The sequence below is a fragment of the Corythoichthys intestinalis genome, chromosome 2, assembly GCF_030265065.1.
Source record: "Corythoichthys intestinalis isolate RoL2023-P3 chromosome 2, ASM3026506v1, whole genome shotgun sequence".
Taxonomy (NCBI): domain Eukaryota; kingdom Metazoa; phylum Chordata; class Actinopteri; order Syngnathiformes; family Syngnathidae; genus Corythoichthys; species Corythoichthys intestinalis.
Window position 1 is genome coordinate 5,662,411 of NC_080396.1, and position 19,335 is coordinate 5,681,745.

A 19,335-nucleotide genomic window follows, 5' to 3' on the forward strand; every position below is an offset into this window, starting at 1 on the left:
ACACATATTTCCACAAAATCAGCTAAACATACCTCTAAACTAAATGATGAACGCAGAAACAAACATATTAGCTCAAACAAAAAATTAAAAGACGAAATACAACATTTTGAAAACAAACTGTCATAACGCCAAGCATCAAAACTAAATTCGAAGCTTTTTCCTAATCGAATTACTCGATTTAAAAGATTACTGATTGAAGCCCTCCAAAACACTTCAACCAAAGCGACTAAAAGACTTCACCGCAACTGATTTGTAAAGAAAAAAAATCAAGACATGATTTAAGAGTGAAAACAGGAAATAGGAGGGCGAAAAGACAGGAAACGCGGGAAATTAAAGGGACAAAACAGTACCGGAAAAGGTGGGGAAAATGAAGCATGAAAAACGTGGAGACTGTTGTGAGGCAGAGAAAACAAGATGTGAGGTCACGGAGCTGGGGAATCACTTCATGTGCTGACAGAAATGCTCCACTGACCCGCTTTTCACAGCTAACTCAAAGAACAACACTGACAAGGTTTTCAAGTGCAAGGAGATGAAAAAAAAAAATGAATAGTGGCATGTGAGAGTTATGTTGTAAGCTTTGTCATTCTGCCTGCATGATGAATATTTATATAATAGCAACAAGCGGAAATGTTTTATTTGGATTGCAATTAGCGTAGCAAAAAAACTAGTATCAGAAAAGACCCCATTAAAATGCAGGCATCTACTAGTACTACTGTTGTTTATGTCAACGATGACGATAGCCGAAATATTTCGTCACCGAACAAATTTTTCATGACGATGACTAGGTGATAACAAGACAAAAATGTACTGTATTTTCCGTCATATGTGCCATTTTCTTATTGTACAGCGGTATGAAAAAATAGCTGAACCTTTTGGAATTTCTCACATTTCTGCATAAAATCACCATCAAGAGTGATGTGATCTTAGTCAAAATCACACTGATGTAAAAACTAGGGGTGCACGATATCCATTTTTGAAACCGATACCGATATCGATACCTTCCTGCTCCTCAAGGCCGATACCGATACGATAACCGATAATATATATACAATTTTTCAATATATATTCATCTGAGTTTTTGAACACCTGTAAGTCAAAAATACTAGTGGTTGATTCAGCTTAGATTTGCCTTTGACCGAACCAGAATTTTCATGTTGACATGAACATTATTATAATGAACAAAACAAAGACAGTAACAAAACTTTGCATACTGGAAAAACAGAAGTGGAAACAAACGCACAAATCCCAATCCGACAGCGTGCCAAAAATATTATTAATAGGGCCGATAATATATTATGTTATCGGATTTATTGGAATGATGTCATAATTCCTATTATCGGGGTCCGATAATTATCGTGCACCGCTCGTAAAAACGATGAATGCTTTAACTAAAACCACCCCCCCTTAAAGAGCAATTGAAACCAATTTTTGCCAAACAATTTAAGTCAGGTGTGTGCCCAATCACTGATGAGTGGTTTAAAGCTGCCCTGCCCACTATAAAACACACACCTGGTAAGAATTGTCTTGATTAGAAGCATCATGGCTCGGTCAAAAGAGCTGACTGAAGACCTGCGATCAAGGATTGTGGATTTGTATAAAGCTGGGAAAGGATACAAAACCATCTCTAAAAGTCTGGATGTTCAACAATCGACTGTCAGAGAAGTTGTCTACAAATGGAAAGATTTTGGCACGGTTGCTTCTCTCCCAAGGAGTGGCCGTCCCTGGCCGTCCACCAAAGATGACGCCAAGAGTTCAGCGCAGAATACTCAGAGAGGTAAAAAAGAACCCTACAGTATCTGCTAATGACTTACAGAAATCCCTGGCACAGTCCAATATCTCTGTGCACACATCAACTATAAGTAAAACTATGGCTAAGAATGGTGTTCATGGGATTACTCCCTGGAAGAAGACACTGCTGTCTAAAAAAAACATTGTTGCTCATTTAATGTTTGCAAAAAAGGCACTTGGACACTCCATAGATTTTTTGGCAAAATATTTTGTTGACTGATGAAACCAAAGTTGAATTGTTTGGGAGTAACACACAACGTCATGTGTGGAGGAAAAATGAAACAGCTCACCAACATCAACACCTCATCCCCACCGTGAAGCATGGTGGAGGGAGCATCATGATTTGGGGTTGTTTTGCTACCTCAGGGCCTGGACAGCTTGCAATCATTCATAGAAGAATGAATTAAAAAATTTATCAGGATGTTTTGCAGGAAAACCTGAGGCCGTCTGACAGACAGTTGAAGCTAAAAAGAGCATGGATGCTGCAACAAGACAATGATCCAAAACACAGAGGTAAATCAATTTCAAGAATGGTGTCAAAAGAGTAAAATACACGTTCTGGAGTGGCCAAGTCAAAGTCCAGACTTGAACCCCATTGAGATGCTGTGGCATGACCTAAAGACAGTGATTAATGCCAGACACCCCAGGAATCCGACTGAACTACATCAGTTTTATAGAGAAGAATGGGCCAACATTGTCCTGATCGATGTGCCGGACTGATCTGCAGCTACAGGAAGTGTCTGGTTGAAGTTATTGCTTCCCAAGTTGGGGCCACAAAATATTAAATGTGATGGTTCACTAACTTGTTTTCCCCCTTCTGTCATTGTTTGCATATTATCCACAGTAAAATATGAAAACCTATAAATGTTGGGGTGTTTTAGTTAAAGCAGAGTTTTTTTTTTTTTCATCTGTGTGATTTTGACAAAGGTCAGATCACATTTAATGGTGATTTTATGCAGAAATGTGAGAAATTCCAAAAGGTTCAGATACATACATACAGGTTCAGATACCATTGTAAGTACTTCCAGGTTTACTTTCCTGAGGTCGGTCAGTTACATAGAAGAAGAAAAGAACAGATAAGTGTTTTTCAATGTGCTCATTTAGCAGTCATATTTTCGAAGTACTCAGCACTGCTAAAGCACCATGGCATATCTAGCCATGATAAGAAAACAAAACTTACCAAGCAGCACATGACATGTGCATACCTGTCAACCCGAGGCCATTGGCAATCTTACAAATAGTGGCGGAAGCTCTTACAAATTGGTGATTGGTGATTAATCTTACAACGTTTTATATAGCGTGCAATATGAAACAAAAATAAAATAAAATTAATAAAATTTTTAAAATAATATTTATTTATTGGTAATATTGTCACATACAGTGGGGCAAATACATAGTCAACCGCCAATTGTGCAAGTTCTCCTACTTGAAAAGATTAGAGAGGCATGCAATTGTCAACATGGGTAAACCTCAACCATGAGAAACCGAATGTGGGGGGAAAAAAACCAGAAAATCACTGTTTGATTTTTAAAGAATTTATTTCCAAATTAGAGTGGAAAATAAGTATTTGGTCACCTACAAACAAGCAATATTTCTGGCTGTCAAAGAGGTCTAACTTCTTCTAACGAGGTCTAACGAGGCTCCACTCATTACCTGTATTAACGGCACCTGTTTTAACTCATTATCGGTATAAAAGACACCTGTCCACAACCTAAGTCAGTCACACTCCAAACTCCACTATGGCCAAGACCAAAGAGCTGTCAAAGGACACCAGAGACAAAATTGTAGACCTGCACCAGGCTGGGAAGACTGAATCTGCAATAGGTAAAATGCTTGGTGTAAAGAAATCAAATGTGGGAGCAATTATTACAAAATAGAAGACATACAAGACCACTGATAACCTCCCTCGATCTGGGGCTCCATGCATTATCTCACCCCGTGGCGTCAAAATGATAACAAGAACGGTGAGCAAAAATCCCAGAACCACACGGGGGACCTAGTGAATGAACTACAGAGAGCAGGGACCACAGTAACAAAGGCTACTATCAGTAACACTAGAGCTGAAACGAATACTCGAGCAACTCGAGCTTAAAAACTGATCCGAGTAATTTTATTCACCTCGAGTAAACGTTTATTTTGACAGCTCTAAGCATCACGTTTTGCTCGGACTACTTTTAATGCGGGACAACGCGCTGATGTCACGTGCAGAGAGGAATAAGCACAAAAAAAAAAAAAAAACTTACACCAGCCGACTGCCGCTACAAACGACGCCGACGTTGCTAAATACTAGCCCGTACGATGCTACGAATGTAGCAGGTAGCGTCTGATGAGTCTCATAGAGATCACATGTATGTTGAACTAGATGCGTAATGACAGTCTCGGCCGCGTCTGGGCAGCGTTAGTAAACAGCCGCCATCTTAAAGCAGTAGAGCGCTAAGCGCTAATAAAGAGCGCTAAGCGCTAATAAATAAGATTAACCTTACTGTCACTAGCTCACGCAACGTTAGCCCTGCAGAGGGCTAGGTTTCTACTAATTATGACCACTGTCCATGCGTGGCTAACGTGTCTTACATACAGGCTTTAACATAACATAGCGTTGTGGATTGATGAGGGTGTAAAATAAAAACTCAATAATGCTAACTATCAATTTTAGCTCAATAGTCATTGCTGGATAAAACACCAAGTAGCACTGGTCCCTAATGTGCTCCAATACAGCCTGGATCATACATTTGTTTTGAGCACTGCAAAAACTCAAAATCCTATCAGGACTTACAGTTTAGACTAACTTAAAACTTAACTAGAACTTGAAAATGGCTTGACACAAATAGAAATTCAATTGAAACACGTGGGAAAAAATCCTAACTTTTAAGTGATGTGTGTTATCAAGCGTAACGGCATTTTTAGGTATATATATATATATATATATATACTTTTTTTAAAAATAAGATCTAAAGGTTTTTTGAGTGAAAGCAGTGAATGTCTTTTTTTTTTTACTCTAGTTACATCTGAGATGCAATTGTTGGCTGTTTTCAACAATATACATCGAAAATAAAGACATTGATTGACTGAAAATGGTTCAAGATTAGATGAAATGTCTTGTTTTCTCATGTATATTTATAATTGCTCTTCACCTAAAAATATATTTGTTTTATCCGATTACTCGATTAATCGATAGAATTTTCAGTCGATTACTCGACTACTAAAATATTCGATAGCTGCAGCCCTAAGTCACACAATGCGCTGCAAGGGACTCAAATCCTGCACTGCCAGACGTGTCCCCTTGCTCAAGCCAGTACACGTCCGGGCCCGTCTGTGGTTTGCTAGAGAGCATTTGGATGATCCAGAAGAGGACTGGGAGAATGTGTTATGGTCAGATGAAACCAAAATAGAACTTTTTGGTAAAAACACAGGTTCTCGTGTTTGGGGCAGAAAGAATACTGAATTGCATCGGAAGAACACCATACCCACTGTGAAGCAAGGGGTTGAAACATCATGTTTGGGGCTGTTTTTCCGCAAAGGGACTAGGACGACTGATCTGTGTAAAGGAAAGAAAGAATGGGGCCATGTATCGAGAGATTTTGAGTTAAAATCTCCTTCCATCAGCAAGGGCATTGAAGATGAGACGTGGCTGGGTCTTTCAGCATGACTATGATCCCAAACACACAGCCAGGGCAACAAACGAGTGGGTTCGTAAGAAGCATTTCAAGGTCCTGGAGTGGTCTAGCCACATCCAGATCTCAACCCCAAAGAAAATCTGTGGAGGGAGTTGAAAGTCCGTGTTTGCATAACGACAGCCCCAAAACATCACTGCTCTATAGGAGATCTGCATGGAGGAATGGGCCAAAATACCAGCCACATTGTGTGAAAAGCTTGTGAAGAGTTACAGAAAACGTTTGGCCTCCATTAATGCCAACAAAGGGTACATAACAAAGTATTGAGATGAACTTCTGGTATTGACCAAATACTTATTTTCCACCATGATTTGATAATAAATTCTTTAAAAATCAAACAATGTGATTTTCTGTTTTTTTTCCACATTCTGTCACTCATGGTTGAGGTTTACCCATGTTGAGAATTACAGGCCTCTCGAATATTTTCAAGTGGGAGAACTTGCACAATTAGTGGTTGACTAAATACTTACTTGCCCCACTGTATTTAGCTCGTCATCTTCACATCATCGTTATGAAAAAAAATGTTTGTCAATGAAATATTTTCGTTATTGTCATAGTTGACAAAAACAACTTTGGTTAAAAGGAGGGAAAACTGGAGAAAGTAGCCTAGCGAACTTTTGTCCTCTGCTAGCCAAAGTGATTAGCACACTAGCTAAGGCAATGTACTAACGTGGTATAATGACACCAATGTGGACTTGAACAAACAATTAAAAGACAACATCTGAACATCAACACCTGAATGAGTCTCAGGTTTTAAAGTTCATTGTATTATTGTCAACACTGGCAGGTAGGCACAATTCACAAAGGTTGTTAAGCTAATTCTGACCAAGCCATGATAGCAATTATTTTAACATTCAAGTGAGTATGCAGTAATTTAGTAGTAAAAGGGGGGAAATACTTTGTTTCCAAAAAATGTGATAACACACAGCCATGTAGCAGAACACACTGCACTAATTGCAATTAATGCTAGATTTACGAGAAGATCCTTCATTTATTAGGACCTCATGTGGTTTTGTTGCATTGTTTGTATGAAGCAGGTGTTCCTCACAGCTGCAAAGACAGTTGCAGCTTTTTGGGGGGTGGGGAAAATAAAGTGTGCTCATGTGATTACATCAAGATCAAGCTAGATCTAGCTTTCAATGGCTTATTTTGCCAGAAAATAAATGTAATTATGCTTTTATTCACTTTTAGTTTGACGTTATGTACAGCCAGGCTGCCACGATGAATCAGATTACCGATTATCAAAACAAAAGACTTTTTTGATAATCAGTGATTCGCTTACAGATGCCGTTGACCCAAAAATTGTCCACAATTTCAGGTCATTTGCTTTTGATTTTTTGTAACTTCCTGATGATTTTGGGTCACTTCTGGTTTATTTTGGGTTACAGAACAGGAAGTGACTACATGTGCCGATGATCGGTTTCAAGGTATACCGTGGTACGAAAATGTCAAGGTTTCAAAACGGCAAAAATTTTCCGTCAAACTGTCCCTAAGGTATTTTTCACGTCCCAAAAATGCATGGAAAAGTCCCTCGCTTGCAGCTGTAAGGCTCAACCCTACTCCACCGGTTGTTGCTCAGTGTCGGTGAATCAGCTGTGCTACACGATGGCTGGAGGAGGTGAAACACCTGAACTTTTTCCCCCATCGAAGAAAATGAAATCGCTGGTATGGGAATACTTCGGCTACAGAAATTTTACAGACGGCCGCGGCTAAGAGGAGAAAGGCCAACCGACATGTAAAGCATGTTTGCGGCGGGTGGCTGCCGAGGAGGCAATACCTCCAACATGATTTCGCATTTATACAAAATTAAAGGTTAGTTAACACTGTCATAAACGTTTCCCACCAACTACAAGAGTTAACTCCAGCGTGTTTAGTGTGTCTAGCTGTGGTAAAACATGGCGATTTTTTTTCTCTCTGGCAACTGTGTGTTGAGAAATAACGTGTATAATGTAGACATGATACGAGTCATACATGTTTTTTGTGGAAAATAATACAATTATTCTTGTTCTGATGGTAATAATGTTGAGCTGTACTACATGGTTTTCATGCGGAATCGCGACATTGTTCAAATGGAGACGCAAATGCAAATTTGACATTTTTCGTATTCTCGGACAGTTACCATGTAAGCGGCCCCTTAAATTTGGGCCAATACGGTGTGTTAATTTTTTGGACCCTGCCTATTAAAGTAATCTGAATCGATAATCATTTGGAACCGGAATTGAAACATGGAATCGGAACCGTTCAAATTCAAACGAAGCCCAACTCTACTTTACGGATACAAAGTATCACGATATATCACAATTTCGATATTTTGTCACACTCCGGATAAATATATTTAAAAACTCCATCTTTTTGACCCAATTCCAGTCTTCTTAAAAAGACCTAATTTCGGCATCCCTTCTACAAATCGAATGACTTAAAATGAATGGAATGTGACTTACTTTGAGATAATCGTTCTCCGATCTCAACTCCTCGATTTCCCTGACAAACTCCTCGTGCATTCCGTCCACCAACTCCTCGGTCAGGTCAGAGAAGGCCAGAGATGTGCTCGCTGGCACCGAAGTCACCGACTGTTCTTCCCCCGTAGACGCGATCTGCTCGCCGGCTTCGACACCGACGGACGACCGGTGACTTTTGGCCCCGTTGCTGAGCGGGTTGTCTCCTTCCAGCCCTCCGCCTCGGCTGCTCCTGGATTCGGTGTCGCTGCTGGAGAGTTTCTGCTCCTCGGAGGCGCAATCCGACAATTCCGAGCTGCTATCCGTCGGGGAGAGTTTCCCGGGAGCGCAGCCGGAATCCTTGGACAGATCGTCGGAGCCGATGCTGGCGTCTGACACCTTCCTCCTCGCGCCGCCGCTACTTTTCGCATTCTTAACAGCCGAGTTTTTCGCGTAAGTGGAAGACTTCGACACCGATTTGCCAGCGCTTTTAGCATCTTTTAGACTTCCGATCGGGCTGCGCCTGGAAATATGGATGGCTCCCGGCTTCACGCTCAAACTGGGGACTCCACCGATACCACCGCGGATCTTCGCGAGGGACCACCCGGGCACATCCTTGGGTCTAGCCGGTGAAGGAGCACGGTGAATTTTCTTCTTCCCCCCCTGAGCTAATAGTATCTCCGCGTGTTGCGTCTGTCCGCTATCCGAGCTCTCCCCCCCGCCTCCGCTTTCCATCTTGTGCCGGAGATGGAGTCTCCGTTCCTTAGGCGAAGCGAAGGTGAGGTGAGCCGGGTTGTTGTGGACATCAACCTCCTTTGACTTGGTCATTCATTCCGTTTAAACGAAAACTGAAACGAAAGCGGACGCTGTTGTTGTCGAGAGGCACAAGTTCAAGCGATATGAATAAACAACAGCGAACAGACAAAAGGAGCGAGATCCTCGGCTCGGCTACGTTGAAAAGCTCCCGCTGGGGGAAAATGCGATGTAGGTCCTCCGAGAAAATGAAGGGATATTGATCACAATGTCTAATATTGGAAATAATACTGAGATTCAATCGCAAAAATAGGGATTTTCCGCTAAGAAGCCAAGCTAATATCGTCCAACGGTGTCTGCCTTCCAGGAGAAGTTGTGCGTGAAGACTAGTAGGCGGGGTTGCCAGATCGGAAAGACGGTGTTGCCAGATAATTGGGCTAGTTTCAAGGACTCGCAGCGGGAGACATCTACAGAGGGCTGTAGGGGTGAAACGGTACACATAAAGCCAGGGCCGTTCCTGACCAATTTGGTGCCCTAGGCAACATATTTATTGCCCCCCCCCCCCCCACCCCTCCCCATTTTCCCCATATACAGTGCCTTGCAAAAGTATTCGGCCCCCTTGAATCTTGCAACCTTTCGTCACATTTCAGGCTTCAAACATAAAGATATGAAATTTAATTTTTTGGTCAAGAATCAACAACAAGTGGGACACAATCGTGAAGTGGAACAACATTTATTGGATAATTTAAACTTTTTAACAAATAAAAAACTGAAAAGTGGGGCGTGCAATATTATTCGGCCCCTTTACTTTCAGTGCAGCAAACTCACTCCAGAAGTTCAGTGAGGATCTCTGAATGATCCAATGTTGTCCTAAATGACCGATGATGATAAATAGAATCCAAATGTGTGTAATCAAGTCTCCGTATAAATGCACCTGCTCTGTGATAGTCTCAGGGTTCTGTTTAAAGTGCAGAGAGCATTATGAAAACCAAGGAACACACCAGGCAGTTCCGAGATACTGTTGTGGAGAAGTTTAAAGCCGGATTTGGATACAAAAAGATTTCCCAAGCTTTAAACATCTCAAGGAGCACTGTGCAAGCCATCATATTGAAATGGAAGGAGCATCAGACCACTGCAGCTGAGGTGGGAGAGTCTGTCCATAGGACAACAATCAGTCGTACACTGCACAAATCTGGCATTTATGGAAGAGTGGCAAGAAGAAAGCCATTTCTCAAAGATATCCATAAAAAGTCTCGTTTAAAGTTTGCCACGAGCCACCTGGGAGACACACCAAACATGTGGAAGAAGGTGCTCTGGTCAGATGAAACCAAAATTGAACTTTTTGGCCACAATACAAAACCATATGTTTGGCGTAAAAGCAACACAGCTTCATCCCCACTGTCAAACATGGTGGTGGCAGCATCATGGTTTGGGCCTGCTTTTCTTCAGCAGGGACAGGGAAGATGGTTAAAATTGACAGGTAGATGGATGCAGCTAAATACAGGAACATTCTGGAAGAAAACCTGTTGGTATCTGCACAAGACCTGAGACTGGGACGGAGATTTATCTTCCAACAGGACAATGATCCAAAACATAAAGCCAAATCTACAATGGAATGGTTCAAAAATAAACGTATCCAGGTGTTAGAATGCCCAAGTCAAAGTCCAGACCTGAATCCAATCGAGAATCTGTGGAAAGAGCTGGAGACTGCTGTTCACAAACACTCTCCATCCAACCTCACTGAGCTCGAGCTGTTTTGCAAGGAAGAATGGGCAAGAATGTCAGTCTCTCGATGTGCAAAACTGATAGAAACATACCCCAAGCGACTTGCAGCTGTAATTGGAGCAAAAGGTGGCGCTACAAAGTATTAACGCAAGGGGGCCGAATAATATTGCACGCCCCACTTTTCAGTTTTGTATTTGTTAAAAAAGTTTAAATTATCCAATAAATTTTGTTCCACTTCACGATTGTGTCCCACTTGTTGTTGATTCTTGACAAAAAAATAAAATTTTATATCTTTATGTTTGAAGCCTGAAATGTGGCGAAAGGTTGCAAGGTTCAAGGGGGCCGAATACTTTTGCAAGGCACTGTATATTTAAACACTCACACTGAAAAAGCACGTTATCTCTTTGTAATTTATTATCAGGGGTGAAAGTGGGCCGGAACGGTCAGGAACGCAGTTCCGGTATAAGATTCAGGGCCGGAACGCTGTTCAGTGGCGCCTCCAGAAATTTTTCATAGGGGTGGCCAGATGTGGCCACTTAAAATCTTGGGGTGGCCAAACTAAAAGCCATAATTTTTTAGGTTTTCATTATATTATTGCAGTAAAAAGGGGAAAACTCAGAAAGACTTCAGGACACGGCTACTGATATACTTTGGTGTATTGTGTAATATTTGATGTTACTAATGATTTAATGTGCATAGTTCACAACTGTCCGGTCAACATTTTGAGTTCCACAACAATTCTGTTTTATTGTGTTTTATGTATATATTAGGCATAAGGTGTACATTTAACTAGGGCTGTCAAACGATTTAAATTTTTAATCAAGTTAATTACAGCTTGAAGATTAATCGTAATTAATCGCAATTCAAACCATCTCTAAAATATGTCATATTTTTCTGTAAATTATTGTTGGAATGGAAAGATAAGACAAGACGGATATATACATACAACATACTGTACATAAGTACTGTATTTGTTTATTATAACAATAAATCCACAAGATGGCATTAACATTATTAACATTCTTTCTGTGAAAGGGATCCACGGATAGAAAGACTTATAAAAATGTGAGTTTGTATATTGTGACTAAATATTGCCATCTAGTGTATTTGTTGAGCTTTCAGTATAGACCCTACCCACGTGACGTCACAACTCCACTCTCCTGAATGGTACCGCCCAATTGTCCGTCAAAACATAGTGTTAACCTGTTACGGTTATGTACATTCCTCCTATTTACGGCGTGTTTTTCTGCTCCTTAACATTAATAATCAAAATGGTGAGGGCGTGTGTGGCTGTTGGTTGCACTAACAGAGAAGATGGAAGGAGAGACTTGAAGTTTTACCGTATTCCGACGGATCCAAAGAGGAGAGCGAAATGGACGGCTGCAATTCGACGTGAAAACTGGGCACCAAAAAATCACCACAGACTATGTAGTAGTCATTTTATATCCGGTAAGATGCATTTAAGATATACTTAGAGGGTTTTGGGCTGACAAATAACCACAATTAAGATCATTGCTAGGCTAATCGCCGACAACATACACGTATGTATGTAGTGAGAGTGCTATCACTAAACCATATAAACATAAAAAGCCCTAACTGCATTGACAAATTACATGAAATAAATTAGACTTGACAGTGGATGTTAGCAAGAATAAAAGATTTTGAATTGAAAATTTCGTAACTCACCTTTCCAAGCACAAGATAGATTCCTGCCGAATTTTCGTGGACGAGGACCTGTTTCACCCAACCAGCAACGAAGTATTTATAAGCCTCCAAGCTCTTGAAGTTTTTCAAATTTTCGTGAGAATAGGCTGATTTTGTGTGGACAAGATAGTTGTACATATCAGGGTAGCTAGCAGATGTCAGGCAAATACGGCGGAGACAGCGGGTCGAAAAACATCGATTTAGGCATCAAATATGGATCTGGCGAATGGATAAACTGAAGCTTTTCCACATAACGCCTTTTATGCAACGCATCAAGTGAGTTTACGGCATCCGAAAGCACCGGGTCTTCCATGAAATGCATTTTAAATTCCTCGATCAATTGAAACCAATGCTAATACAGAGACAAAATGACGGACAAGGGGGCGGAACCATACAGCGAGCACGTGGTTTTGTGATGTCGGTGGGTAGGGTCTATATGATATTGTAGTGACTTAACTGTTCTGCCCAAATGCGTGATGGAAAGTGGTGCAACCATGACTGTGTGTGGTGGCTGCAAATGCTATATCTTCTCTGCATTGGGTACACTACAGGGTGTTAAGAAAAAGATCGACTCCTGTCATTCTTCCCCACGTCGCTTCCCACAATATTTATAGTTGCTGTGGGAGAGATGACAAAGCTTTTGCCAATTAAAAGCATGGCCCCAATGAACGCTTTTATCTACTCCACTCACTTGACACTGCCTCTTATCTCTGTAACAGGGGTCGCGTTAACTGAATATTTTCCGTCGCTGACCGGTTTTTTAAAACGGTGACGGAAAAAACTGAAGTCCGTCCGTCATTTTGACAGGTTGCAATTCACACCCCAGACCACAGGGTGGCGAGTGAGCATATTAATTAGCTATTGTCTCTTTTAATGCATGACGTCGTTGGCTATTCTGTCAGAATATTGTAGCGTCACCGGGGTCTGGCGGCGGCACCGTGATTGACACATCAAGGCGAGGTTCTTATTGGTGTGCCAGCGTGTCATCCAATTGGTGGACTAGATTGCCGCCTGTGTATAGACCCCAATCACATGACGTCAAAACTCCGCCCCCCTGACTAGAGCCACCATATTATCCCTCAGCTCGTCGGGTTTACACATTACCGCTACGTACATGCCTACTATTACGGCGTGTTTTTCTGCTCGTTAACATTAATAATCAAAATGGTGAAGGCGTGTGTGGCGGTTGGTTGCAGTAACAGAGAAGATAGACGGAGAGACTTGAAGTTCTACCATATTCTGAGAGACCCGAAGTGGAGAGCAAGATGGACTGCTTGTCAGGCCTAGGGCTGGGCAGGTGTGTGTCTGTGTGTGTCATCCAATTACAGGCCCAGCACCTGACGGGTGGAGCGACGGCAGCTGTCAGCAATCACCATCACCAGCCTACATAAGCCAGCCAGAGCTCCACCACGTCGCTGGATCGTCTCTTTCAGTATACTGTTAGTGCCTTCTCGCGTTTTGAATGCTTATTGAGTGACCTTATCTGATCATCGACCTTTTGCCTTGTCCTAGGATCCCGCCAACGCCTCACGTCTTTTGCTACCTCTGCCCAGGCTCTCTTCACCGAAGAACAACACGGCTCTGGAACAAATAAACCTTTTGACTCCCTACCACGCCATCTCTTGTGCCTGCTTTAGTGTTCTCTGCTCACGAACGTAACACTGCTGTAATTCGAAAAGAAATCTGGGCACCAAACGATCACCACAGACTATGTAATAGTCATTTTATATCTGGTAAGATGCATTTAATATATATTTAGAAGATTTTGGGCTGACAGCCACAATTAAGATCATTGTGTGACGTTGGTGATTGGGGTCTATATAGTTGCCTCTTTTTCTTTGGGGGTGGAGTTGTTGTTTTGTTGGTGTTGTTGGCGGTAAGCAGAGTAAAAAGAGGGAGAAAAATACCACGACTTCCGTGTCTAATTTTTCGCCGCCAAGCAAGCGTTACAATATTAATTAAAAATGAATGAAAACTAAATACTATTGAATATGTCATCATTATCATTTTAAAAATTTAAGTGACGGGTAAAAATAGATTATGACCGGATTTTTATGACCCTGTCAGTCAAAATGACAGACAACGAAAATGTCTAGCGCAACCTCTGCTCTGTATAAAAGTAAAACGACGCCATTGTAGGCTGTTTGCGGCAATGCGTGAATGAGTCGTACTGCGAATGCGTTAATTGCGATAAATATTTTCACGTGATTAATTTGTAAAAATTAATTACTGCCCGTTAATGTGATCAATTTGACAGCCCTACATTTAACAAAACAAAATAAATGCATTCATTTGGGATTAAAATGCATAACTGATGCTACAACAATCTAACGATATACTGGCAAGTGGGGTGGCCAGTGGGTTGACCAACCAATTTATAGGGGTGGCCGTGGCCACCCCCTGGTGGCGCCACTGATTTAAATCCGTGGCACTTTTAGTCCCCAATACCACAGAACTTTGAAATTATTAATTCCATATTCATTGGTGTATTTATTTAATTAACCTTGGCACTTTTAGGCAAGGCAAATTTATCTGAAAAGCACAATTCAACACAAGGTAAAAGTGGTTCACATCACATGAAAATAAGTAAGACAATTTTAGTCTCCCATACACTTTGTCCAAATTTCTCTAAAATTGGAAGGGGGAGTAAATTTAACTGAAACTAATCCACAGCCGGCTGAATACTGAAAATATTTCTAAAACAGCCTGGCTAACGATACAGTATAATTTTGCCTCAGCACTAAGTCATATAAGCTCTACGTAAATAACCGCTAGCTTGCAGTTGCACTAAGTCTACGTGCTTATGCTGTTGAAAAAAACCATCACAACAATCCTCTTTCTTTCTTCACGTCTTTGCTGTCTTTTCTTTTTTTTCTGATCCGAAGAGCTTTTATTTTTTCATGAAGTTGACTTGTCACCGTAACGTCGCTCAATTGCGGAGGCTAAAAATACTGTAGCACCTTCAGGTAGCTCGCTGCATGGTCTGCTGGGTGGTGAGAATAGGGTCCGTGGTGAAATTATCGCATCACAGGAAAAAGTGAAACGGGCAGAAGGCACACTGGAAAAATGATTTCATCATTATTTAATGACCTTTTATGAACGTTTTTGTTGTTCTTTTGTTTTATTGTTTTGTATAATTTTTTGAATACTGCTTTCATCAAATATTACTTGAATATTTTTCTTGATGCCTTTTTGGATACTGGTGCGGCCTTAGGTGGTTGTTTAAATTGCTTTATGGGCAGCACGGGTCTGCAGAAAGCAGGGGTCTGCAACCCGCGGCTCCGTAGCCGCAAGTGGCTCTTTGATCCATCTGATGTGGCTCAGATTTTAAAATATACACAAGAATTTGATTAAAACATATTGTGGCACTTACAAGATTCAAAGTGGTCCATAGATAGAAAGGCTTGTAGTTCTTAAAAGATGAATGTTATTATGGATTAAAATCATTTGATATTGAAACCCCTCTTGATGTTTTCATTTTTATACAATTTGTAGAATTAGTTAAGTTGCCATTGTTGTTGATGTCGCAGGGCGTTGATGTCACATGGTTACGCTGCCAGACTTTGAAGGACTTTTTTCGTAGGCACCGTCTAACTGTTTGCATTATTCTAACACACTTAACTCATTCACTCCCAGCCATTTTCACTGGTGTAACACCCTTCGCTGGCGGCCCTTTTAATGGATTTTGACTGGTTTTGCAAGGCCCACAGAAAATTCTGTTCTATTGCTATATAAACATGGAACTAAGATGTCTCAATCGATCAGGTCCGATCACGTCGTTTTCAAAGTATCGGAATCGGCAAAAAAATATCGGACATGCCATTTTTATGTTTATATATATATATATATATATATATATATATTTTTTTTTAAAGCGTTTTCTAATTGTATTTAACGTTCCAGACAAAATGTCTTAAACTCATCCAGAGTAGTTTTGGCTTAAAGTAGGGCTATCAAATTTATTGCGTTAACGGCGGTAATTAATTGTTTTTAATTAATCACGTTAATTAATTAACGCATGCGCTGCACGACCCACTCACGCATTGTCGCGTTCAATCTGTAATGGCGCCGTTTTACCTATATATAAACCTAAAAGGCAGCGTATAATGAGTGGGGAGAATTTTGACAGGCTTTGGAGCCATTTTTTATTTGGCTAAAGCTTTACAATTCCTCTCTCAGCAATTACAAATATCGTGGGAAGCAATGTGGGGAAGAAAGGTAGTAGTTGATCATTTTCTTAACACCCTATGTTCTTTCCCAACGCAGAGAAGATATATCAATTGGTCGCACTAGGCACAGTCATGGTTCCACTTCCCATCATGCATTTGGGCATGGCTACAGTATCATTTACTGAAAGCTCAACAAATACACTAGATGGCAATATTTAGTCACAATATACAGAGTCACATTTATCCTTTAAGAATTACAAGTCTTTCTATCCGTGGATCCCTCTCACAGAAAGAATAATAATGTAAATGCCATCTTGAGGATTTATTGTCATAATAAACAAATACAGTACTTATGTACTGTATGTTGAATGTATAAATTCGTCGGAGTTTTATTCATTTTTTTCTTAATGCATTGCCAAAATGTATATGATCGGGAAAAATTATCGGGAATAGATTGGAATTGAATCGGGAGCAAAAAAAAAAAGCAATCGGATCGGGAAATATCGGGGATCGGCAGATACTCAAACTAAAACGATCCGGATCGGATCGGGAGCAAAAAAACATGATCGGAACAACCCTACATGGAACCCACCAAAAGAAAGATTAGACTCTCTTTTTTTCAGCAGGAAAGTTATTTAATATATTTTTCCATTCTTTAGAAATCAGCAGTAGAAAATAGCTTAGTTTGAGCAATTTTCCAATTTCTGATGAAAAAACAGAAAATTGAGTTTTTTGTAAAAGCATACATTTCAAACATAACTTTTGAGTTTAACACAGCTATTTCTTGCTTTTGTGACATCCCAAAAATCTTAACAATGTTTCCCTTCTACAAAATAACATAAACAACAAGACAAATAGAGCTTTTGATAGCTAAGTAACAATTTATTTACACATAACTAAACTATTGAACTGAGAGATGACGCTGTTGTGGCTGCGACAGCCGGGGTAAACTTCTCCCTCATCGCCGCCTGTCTCATCAAGATGGATTTTTTTTAGTCTTTCTTTTGTGGTGACCACTGCCTCGTGGCGGAGTTTGCCTGGGGATTTGTGTGGAGTATGTTGTGTTCCTGGGGGGGAACTGGTTTGGCCGTGTGTGTTTCTGGCTGAGTCGCGGGACACCGGAGGGCAGCGGGGGACGCGACCGGCCGAGCACGGCGGCATGGGCTCTGCTCGGCGAGCAGCACGGACTCAACGGCATCGTCCGCTGCACTGGTGGTCCCGGTCGTTCTGCTCGGTCGTCCAGCGCCTTACATCCCGGGCGTCCTCCCGGTTGTTCTGCTCGGTTGTGCGCTGCCTGGCATCCTGGACGTCCTCCTGGTCGTCGCACTTGGTCGTCCGTCACCTGGCGTCCCGGTCGTCCTGCTCGGACTTCCCGCGCCTGGCGTCCTGGACGTCCTCCTGGTCGTCCGTTCGGTTGTCTTCCGCCGGCGCCCCCGCCGTTGTTCCATTGAATCGGGTTGCGGGTCTTACCAAATACTCTACTGCCCTCCAGTGGCCAGTTTTATTGCTTTAAAATGGATTTTTCAGGATTGTGCTTTGGAGCTAAGTTGCATCAGAACCTAGATATGTCTCTTGTGAAAAAACAACATAAAAGATGCATAAATGCGTCTTTGGGACACTGAAACAATTAAAAATAGAATGTATTTATACGTTTTTGGGAGCAAATGAGTTAAAGAGGAGTACAAGAGCAGAAACTGCTTTTTCAGTCTTGGGTGTTTTTTCCGCTGTATTTACTGTATATGAATCTTTCCAATGCTAAATCTGAATAAATACATTGAACCCCCCCAAAAAAATTGGGGGGCGGGGGGGGGGCGCTGCTTCACGGTTTTTCACTAATCGTGGCGGTTTCTAGTCCTCATTAACTGCGAAAACCACGGGATCACTGTATTTTATATACCAAGTGTTTACTGGTTCCCCTTGTTATTAGTTCACTTGTCCACCAGAGGGCATCATAGGATTTCCTTATAATCCCAGGAGAGTCGAGTAACTGAAGTTTTTTTTTCTGTTTTAAAGAAACAGATTCCGAGGTACTTCCGCTTTACTTAATAATAATAATAAAACATTTTATTTATAACGCACTTTATATTTGAAAAACAAATCTCAAAGTGCACATTACCATGTAAAAAATATAAAAAGACTAAGAATAAAAGAGTTAAGCAAAAATAGACAGAAACAGATAAAATCAGATAGAAATCAGATAAAATAAGATAGATAAAATAAGCCAGGGTACGCTTTTCGAAAAAGGTGAGTTTTTAGTCCTTTTTTAAAGGCATCCACTGTCTGTGGGGCTCTGGGGTGGTCTGGGAGGGCGTTCCACTGACGGGGAGCAGCAGCTGCAAAGGCCCTGTCTTGAGTCTTGGCATAGTCTTGAGCCGAGTCCTGGGCGGGAGTAGACGGTGCAGTTGGCCTGACCAGTAGGTGGGGCTACACCGTGTAGACAGTGATGGGTGTGAACAGGGCCGGCGCTAGCTATTTTGGTGCCCTAGGCATAAATGCTTTGTGGTGCCCCCCCCCATCCACCAATACAAGACAAAACATTCAGGGATTATACGGTGAAGTATTGTTTTGAACCATGGTACAAACATTTTCTAAATTAATTATAGTATTATGCAGGCCCATATTTAAAACACAGATACATTAAAAACTTTATTATTATACCTTTATAGACATGGACTGATAGGGCACTATAAAAACATTCTGGACATAATGTGGAAACAATGAATATGAAAGGGGAAATCTACATAGCTTTAAGATTGTTTTATTTTCTAATTAGTTTCACCAGTAGATGTCGCTCTTGGCTTCTGAACCTCTCGAAAATGACTACGGCTTCTTACTAATGGAAAAATTTCGGTATCAACATAGTAGTTGCATAAAACCACTACCGGTATGTCTCGTAACATTCCATTTAATTTTGATTGTGCAATGAATTTGCAAGTCACATCATTTCCACCACAGCGTTTTGTCGTGGGTTTTTTTTTGGTTGTGCACACTAATAAACCGATCATAACCCGATTTCTGGAGTTACCAGATTATTCAAGTGGTCATGTAAAGAGCATGTTTCGCTATCCTTTAACTGATAAACACCGCTAT

The 19,335-nt window shown here is 41.1% G+C and overlaps 1 protein-coding gene and 1 long non-coding RNA gene across 4 annotated transcripts in view; one reads left to right on the forward strand and one right to left on the reverse strand.

Annotated features, from left to right (window-relative positions):
* The window catches only part of mtcl2 (microtubule crosslinking factor 2), a 145,516-nt gene extending 136,477 nt beyond the window's left edge, over positions 1-9,039 (reverse strand). For all 3 annotated transcript variants that reach the window (XM_057860533.1, XM_057860525.1, XM_057860517.1), the window contains exon 1: positions 7,901-9,039. In XM_057860533.1, coding sequence (XP_057716516.1) covers positions 7,901-8,722 — 822 coding nt within the window. In that variant the 5' untranslated portion in view covers positions 8,723-9,039. The remainder of the gene's footprint in view (positions 1-7,900) is intronic.
* LOC130931624 (uncharacterized) lies at positions 8,306-13,708 on the forward strand. The gene is made up of 3 exons (XR_009067261.1): positions 8,306-8,536; positions 13,273-13,515; positions 13,589-13,708. It is a non-coding gene; the product is annotated as an uncharacterized LOC130931624 (long non-coding RNA).
* The last annotated feature ends 5,627 nt before the right edge of the window (positions 13,709-19,335 follow it).